Genomic DNA, 8,360 nt, shown 5'->3' on the forward strand with positions numbered 1-8,360 from the left:
AGAGAGAGAGAGAGAGAGAGAGAGAGAGAGAGAGAGAGAGAGAGAGAGAGTAACCAGAGTAGTATTTCTATTATTCTTGCCATAGTGTTCTGAACATGCATTTCATTTATCCTTCTCCAAGGAAGCCATGTAGGGAAGGCAGGGACATCTGATCCTAAGGGCATTCTTAGGAAAGCAGAAAATCAAGATCAGTGTTCAATGTAAAAGAGGGCACCCTTTGGAAAGGACTTATTTGGGCTTCCTATGCAGAGACCTGGGGAGAAGCCTGTTAACCTCACTGAATGGCACTGAAAATCCAGTAGCTCCAAGATGCACAAAATGAGCCAAGTGAGCCTGGATTTCCCCAGCTGCTCGCCTGACAAGATGCAGCCGTTCATTATTAAATAGATGTACAAACACAAATTATTTACCTGCACTGAAAAGACTAGACAAGTGAGGAGATTAAGTGGTGTTGCCTCAAGCCACATAGAACTTAATACAGTCCAACCTCTTGTTGGATTCCATGTGAGGACACAACCCAGCATCTCAGTGGCCCAAAAGGCAGACCATGCCAAATGTATCCTGGGGCTGGCAAAAGAGTCAGCTGAGCTGTCTGGGATGTGCCAGGCTCATTTCTTTCCATCCTTTCTCTCCTGGGATTTGCTTCTACAGTCTGGTCCAGGAGAAAGGATGTACCTGAAGATCTGGTGCCTTGCTGTTCACCAGAGTCTGCTAGGAACTGCTTGGGAACAGTGGGCATGGGGTTTATGTGGGGTGGCTACTCCTCTTAGGAAGACATCCTAGCAAAATGCAGTTTAAGTTCCAAACTGTGGCACCCTGCACATCCATGGATCACCTTTATATCCAGACAAGAAGAGGTTGAAAAAAAGAAAGACACCTAAGTCCTAGCTCTAAGCTGGACATTGTGGTTCCCTTCTCCCACGCAGTCTGAGCTCAGCAGAGGAGTCTCAATCATAGCTGCTGGGGCAGACTTGCTCAGCTTAGAGGCCTGCTCTGTGCTCCATCAATAATGCAAGAGGCCCCATGAATAATACAGCAGCAACTGCTTCAGGGCACAGTTTACTGGTGCCCATCCCTGGCCTCAAGATGGCCCTAGGCCTAATCATGGGGCCCTGGGGAGTTCCCACAGATTAACTCAGCCTCACTCAGGCACAAGCACAAAAGAACAAGTTTGCGGGATCAGCCAAGGCCATGACTCTGTTCAGAAAACATTGATTGCCCTCTGGTCATCGTGAGGGTGATTTTCTTCTCCCCTTCAAATCATCAGCACTGCCAGGTACAATTCTGGGTCCAGATTGTACAAAAGAGGGAGGAGACCCATAGGAGCAGGGGCAAGGCCTCTGCCCACCAGACAAAGTGTGCAGTCTAGGCCTCCTTAAGATAATCAACTGTGTTAAAAGTGCATAAATAAAAGATGCAAGTTGAGCTTAGTTAACTTGAGTAATGTGTTGAACTGTGCCTTCCAGAGCTATTGGCCCACATCCTAACCCCAGGACCTACAAGTAGGATCTTCTTTGTTGACAGGATGAAGGTAAAGATAAAAGATTGAGATTATTTTGATTTAGGGTGGGTCCTAAACCAACATGCAAGAACTAGTATCTTTACAATGGGTCTGGAGGAAGAATGGATGTCAGTCCTAAGGAAGATAGTACCAGGGATGGTGCCACAAACCCGAAAGCACCAGGAGCAACCAGTATCTGGCAATGTCAGAGAGGGTTTAAACCTCAGAGCCTTTGAAGGTAGAGGTGCTCTGGTGACACCCTAACTCAGACGTATGGCCTCAGAATGATGAACGAAAACTTTTCCGTCATCTTGAAGTCACCAGGTTTGCAGTGACTTAATAAGGCAGGTATCAGAAGTAGGACTGCCAGAAAAACCTCCAAGACTCGGTGGGGATAAGTGCATCCCAACACGGTTTCTCTGTAGCACTAATATGTGTCTACGTACTTTGTGAGTTAAAGGGAAGTCACAAAGAAGCCAAAACTACCACAATAGCAATAGCTAATGATGGAATTCCTTGGATGGATATGTCTTGACTGAGGACTTTCAGAGTGATCACATTCAAGACTAGAAGGAGGGCAGTGCCAGGGTCAGCCCAACCTCCTTCAACACTGAGTGAGTGTTTTACCAAGTCGATTAAATCTGCAAATTACAACAGAGGTAATTATCACTTCGCTTTAAGAAAATGAAATATTCCAATCTATTTTAATCATGTCTGCTCCATGTCTGTGGGGTATTAAGAGAAGCCTGCTCAAGATGCATTAATGGTCCTCAGAGTATTTCTGGAGGGTTGCTATGTTGTGGGCTGATGAACTTCTGGCGCCTCTTGCCATTGCCTAAGTTATACCACAGGATTCAGAACCCAAACATCTTTTCTTCCTTATTCATCCTTTATCTTTAAAACAATCTTGCAGATTCTTGCTCTGATCTAAGGACAGACAGTTCCAGTTTCAGGGGAAAAAATAGTAGCCAGAAACTCCTGAGCACAGTACAATGCCAAGTCAGATTCCATCAGATTTACCACTGTAATACTGCTGGCTGCACCATAGCAAAGTTCAGAGGATACTCTCAGCTTGCTCTGTAAGAAAGGCAGATGCTTGCCAAAGGTCCTCCCTCCAATCTCACAAAAATGAAAGAGTGCGAGAAGGGTCTTGGCTCACAGCAAGAACTCTGAAATGATTTGATGACTTGGGGTTTGCCATCAAGGGTGCCAGTCATCTTGGCTCCTGAGAGGACAAGCTGAACATTCATAGTGTGGCACTGCATGAGGGGGTGAAAGAGAATGAGTTTTTGGAAACAGTGACTTCAGGTGGTAACCACCCTGAAATTCACAATATTAGTCTCCAGATTACCAACTCACCAGCCATATGATACTGGTATAATGACTTGACTTGTCTAATCCTTGAATCCCTCATTTGCAAACCAGGTTAAAATAACTCCCATATGGGGTAGCTTCAAGGATGAGCCAGGATCTTGTATTTATTCATTACTTGGTGTCTTTCTTCTCCTTTCCCAATGAAAATGCATACTCAACCCTTCTCGTGAAGAGTTTCAACTCTGTCAACTACATCATCAACTGTTACATCAAGAATTGCATTGTAGGAGAGAAGTTGGTTAGGGCATGACAAAGACCCTCAAAGGTGCCTTCATGGCAGAAGGAAACATGCTAAGAAATAGTTAAATAACCCATTTACCCTGTCTGTTTCTGCAGATGCTCACTGGAAGCTTCACACAGCTGGCTCATGACTCTCCTGGCTACCCCAGCACACTGAGTCCCTCTCCTACAAGGCCAATGCTCTTGCTGAAAACACCGGACACATCCCCAAACTCCATCCCACAGGCTCCATCAAGCAGACCTTGGCGGCCTAGATGGCTCATGGCAGATGGCGCCATGTGGACTAATCAAGAAGTCAGACAAGAAAATCCTACCCCTCTTCCATTTGCCAGGAAATGCAATTGTTTGGATTTTAATCATAGCCACAGCTAAGAGCCAATGTGCAGTCCCCTTCAGCCCAAAGATAAATTTTCCACTCTCAGCATTCAATTCTTCCTCAACAAATAGACCCCTACCAGGGTGATTGTTCCTTAGAGGGGGGCTTCTTCATCCACCACTACAATTTTTTTCTGATTTAACACTATGACAGAAATAAAATACTGTTTGGACATGGTGGCACTCATACAGTGACTCACACTGCCAGGAATGTCTTCATTCCTCCATAAGTTACAGCTAGCTCACCGGTATATTGATCCCAGGGAAAGATGAATGCAGAATCCCATGATCCTCTGGGAGAAATGTGACATTTTCTTTAAATATATATCCACAGAACAACTGTTTCTAAATCCCCATGAAGCAGGTCACCGGGGCGGCACACAATTGATTTCACATCCAACAATTTCTTAGAAAGAACACTGAACATTTTCTCAATAATTCAGCTTTTAGCAGACTCTGACATCTTCTTGAGGAGAGCTGTCTCTGCCCTGCCCTATGTGAAGGGGCAGGGATCCTAGAAGAACTAGATGCAAGAAAGACTTTCTGCGCCCAATTAGCTTGAGGTCATTGTGCTTTGTGGTGGTTTGAATGAGGTGTGCCCTATAAGTCTCAGGCATTTAAAAACTTGGTCCCCAGTTGGTGACTATTTGGGAAGAAGTTGGGAGGTGTGGCTTTGTAGGGAGAGGTGTGTCTTAGGGTGGGATTAAAGTTTCAAAAGCCCACTACTACCTGCAGTGTGCTCTCTTGGCTTTCTGCCCGTGGGTTAGGATGTAAGCTCTCAGCTGTTACTCTAGTGCCATGCCTGCCTGTCTGCCTGCCTTCATGCTCCATTCCAGTTTGGTGATGGACTCCTATCCCACTGGAACTATAAGCCCCAAATAAACCCTTCATTTTATAAGTTGCACTGCTCATGGTGTTTTAGTTCAGAAATAGAAAAGTACCTATTACCTGCTTCATCCTTTGTAATTTGGCTGGATTCGGAATCACCTAAGAGACATACCTCTGGGTATATTTGTGAAGGAGCTTGTAGACTGGGTTAATGGAGGGGCTAAGACATGTCCTAAATGTTTTCAACACCGTTACATGGATTAGGGTCTCAGACTGAATAAAAAGGAGACAGTAAGGAGGGCATCAGCATTCGTCTCTCTCTGATCCCTAACTGCAGAAGCTGCCCCACGCTCCCGCTGTCATGCCTTATTCACCATGATAGGCAATATTCTCTTTGTTTTAAGCTAAAACAAACCCATCCTCTCTTACCTTCTGTCTCATCCAGTCTCCTTTTACCCACTGGTCTAAAAGATGAAAGTTATAACTTATCCATGTCACAGTAATGAAAAATGTAACTGATACAGAGGGAAACCTAGCAGAGAGGCATGTTACACACTTGCTGAAGAGTATAAAATAGGCTGAAAAGCAGTAGGGGACAGTTAAGCATGGGTCCGGGGTTTCAGTCTGCCTACTACTATTTGTCTAATGGGTGACCTGAAACAAAAGTCTTCCCTTACTAAGCAACTCAGGCTCCTCCAATGTGGAGTGTGAGCAAGAATTCCTACCTTACAGAATTGCCCTAAGGATTAAATTCTATTGAGAAGCATACATAATAGGTTCCTTGTCACAGTGCCTGGCACAAAGGAGTAATTTGGAAACAGTGATGGTAATAATTGCCATGGCCATACCAACTTAACCCTAAGATCCTCCACCACGCTACATCTAGCTCAAGGAGGGAATGAATAGAAGACACCAAGTACAACAGGCCTGACATTAGAGGTCTGTGACATAGTATGTTTGGGAGAATGTTTTATCAGCAATATTTTGTTTACCTTCCTTTAGCTATTCTAGGAGATATTTTGGTATTCCTACATCTCAACCAAATGGGACTAAGAACTCTGATCATTGGGCCTCCTGGTACTCATATCAGAATATCAGAGTAGTACCCTGGCTGGGTTGTATGTGTGTATGTGTGTGTGTGTATGTGTGTGTCACACACACTTCTAAGAAAGGAAAGCAACAAACACTAATATTGCCTGTCTTTTTAAGACTAGATTTCATTGTGCAGCCCAAACTGACTAGCCTGTAACTTATGTAGATCAGGCTAAACTAAAACTGTTGGTCCTTCTGTCTTTACTTTCTAAGAACTGAGATGACCACAAATCCCAGTTAGCAACACCTTCAAAGTGATACCCTCTCTCTATCTGTCCCTGGGATGGCTTTGGAAAGTGTCATGTAAGCAATCAAGCCATGGGGACAAGGATAATGTGCAAAGTTGTCAGGGGTACTGGGTTACTAGGGTGTAAATGGCCTCATTTCTATCAGCTGGTCTGAGAAAATCAAGGTTATAATGGGACAGGTAGAAAAAGAAGAAGGTGAAAGTCCTGTAGCCAAGGCAGAGATCCAAGGTCATGGTCCAAGGTCATTGCTTCTTAGTAAACACTGTGCTCACAGTCAGGGAACTTGGATCTGAGTCACCAAGTAAAAAGGAACACATGAGCAGTGTCTCTAAAACTCAGTCTCCCTAACTCCATCCATGCCTCAATTCCATTTCAATTTATTCCTTGATTTAGTCCCTCAACATAATATGCTGTCCTTCATGCACAGAGATGACCTGATGACTCACACAGCAACATGAGTTATTTTCCCCAGCACTGGTCACGAATTTTCACTCATCCAGCCGACATCTGTTTGCACAAAATGGCTGGCTGGGGTAGGAGTACATTGATCAGCCTTGGAATGCAGCAGAGCTAAGCAGTCACACACAGATAAAACAAATAAATGCCCTCTCCCATGCTTACAATGCCAAGATGGCGAGCCAAATAAGCTGACAGGAAATCATGAGCATGGTAAAGGCCATTCAGTCGGAAGCCGGAAGGCCGCATTCAAGTATCAGTTACGCAAGTCCTTATAAATGCGACTGTAGTTGATTCTCAAATAAGTTTCTAGGCTCAGAGTTCACAAAATGCAGGAAAGGATACCTACCTTCCATGGCTCTTGTCGTGGTAAATCTAAGCTCATGTAAGCAAAAGCATACCTGGTAAAGCTACAAAATTATGTATAGCAAATGTTGTTTATTACAAATTAGTTAAGACACTTATTATTATCAATATTAAAACTGCTACTGCTAATTTTCTACAGATAGCAAAACTAAATGCTGATAGAAGATAAGATTCTGTCTTTTCAAAACGAAGTATAGCTATAGCAACAGCATCTGAAGTGAAGTCCAGAGATGGGGTAGGTCACTGTCCCTGAACATGGTATGCTCAATGCTATCCAACCCAAACAGCCCAGGCACCAGGTGGCTCCAATTCTTGATACTCCTGATACCTCCCACCCATCCATTACCAGCACTCCGCCACCTGGACAAAGTCTTCAATTCCAAACTTACAATTCCCGAAGACTCAGCGTCTGGAAGAGCTGCCAGGAGAGTGTGGTGAGCCGGTTACTTGACAAGTTTCTGCAAAATTGACAAATAAAAGGGGCAGTTAAAGGAAGATCCAGCATCAGGAATGCCCTCAATGTAGAACTTGGCATCTGGAGGCAGGCTCTGCTCTGTTTCTTTTTCTTCACTCTAATGTCTACCTGATGTATCTAATGTTAGAGCTATCATTATATACCACGGTATACATTGCTAATGGTGTTTCTGCTAACAGTTGAGACCATGGGGCAGATGTGAAGAGGATGCTAAAGCCTTTATAAAGGATAGGGCTTTACAAATCCAAGAAACAACATGCTTCTCTTGGGTACCCCTCCAGAATGCCCTTTCTTAAATGCTCAGGGAGCTTGCTTGAAGCAACCTTCTCTAGACAATAGTTCTGTGGATAGCTAAGCTCACAGTATCTTTTACATCCACACAGGCAGGAAATCTTCAGGTTTCTTATCAGTTCTTCTTACCCGTCCCTCCCCCCAGAACACATGCCCATTCAAGAGATCAAGACATCAGCCTTTTGTTCACACATCTCTTCTCCTAATGGCTATTTAATTGTTCTCATTAGGATGTACAGGAGAAGGGAGCAGCCATTAGTCTTCTGAATAAAAGAAGAACCACGTCCACAGTTATTACTTTGCCAGGCTCAACAAACAACGTTTGATGTGACAACAGCCCTTAAAGGCAGGAGTTAGACACCTCAAGAAATGAAGTGGCAACCCAGGAACAATGTACTCCTGCTGATGGGGACAGATGTGGTGCTGATTCCGTCTAGACAAATATCCATCTCCACATGAACATGTGTATCTATTAAACGCATAGGTACCAAAGCAAACACAAACTCCTGTTTACACACACCCACGTGGGTGTGTGCGCACATGCACACACATGCTTTCATGTGCACTAATGTTTAGATGACTTGCTATAGAAGAGTCAAATATAGGCTATGCTGAGGCCTGAGGGGTAGTCCATTGACAAGAAAGAACCTTATATTCAAATTACACATGAGTAAGCAGAAGGAAGAGTATAAACAATTGGGAGGGGGACAATTTCACTTGGGGGGCTCGGAGAAGAGCCTTCTGACAAGGTAACATGGGACCTGGCAAAAGAAATGATGAGAATGGGCTGAAAGCCAGGAATGACATTACAGAGACTCACTGTAGATAAGCAAGCCAGGGATTCATGTCACATCTACAGACTTTGGCAAGAGACTGATATTACTCCAAAGAACAATAGGAAGTGTTGGGTGTCTCTGAGGGGTGATGTGTTATTAACTAAATACCTCTTTTTTTTTTTTAATGGAAGACATAAAGTTGACAGGCTAAATGGGGGACCTCAGCTACCTTGTAAGCCAGAAAAGGGAAAAAAGGGGGAAGGGAAAGGGAAATGGGAAAGGGAGATGAAAGGGAGGAGGAGGTAAATTGGATTGGGGAAGAGAAGAGGAGGGGAGGG

General features: G+C 44.1%; 1 protein-coding gene across 5 annotated transcripts in view; it reads right to left on the reverse strand.

Annotated features, from left to right (window-relative positions):
- The window catches only part of Ntrk3 (neurotrophic receptor tyrosine kinase 3), a 370,545-nt gene that overhangs the window by 261,136 nt on the left and 101,049 nt on the right, over window positions 1-8,360 (reverse strand). For all 5 annotated transcript variants that reach the window (XM_021200791.2, XM_021200784.2, XM_029531709.1 and 2 more), the window contains exon 4: window positions 6,870-6,938. In XM_021200791.2, the coding sequence (XP_021056450.1) occupies window positions 6,870-6,938 (69 nt within the window). The remainder of the gene's footprint in view (window positions 1-6,869; window positions 6,939-8,360) is intronic.

The sequence above is a fragment of the Mus pahari genome, chromosome 1 (genome assembly GCF_900095145.1).
Source record: "Mus pahari chromosome 1, PAHARI_EIJ_v1.1, whole genome shotgun sequence".
NCBI lineage: Eukaryota > Metazoa > Chordata > Mammalia > Rodentia > Muridae > Mus > Mus pahari.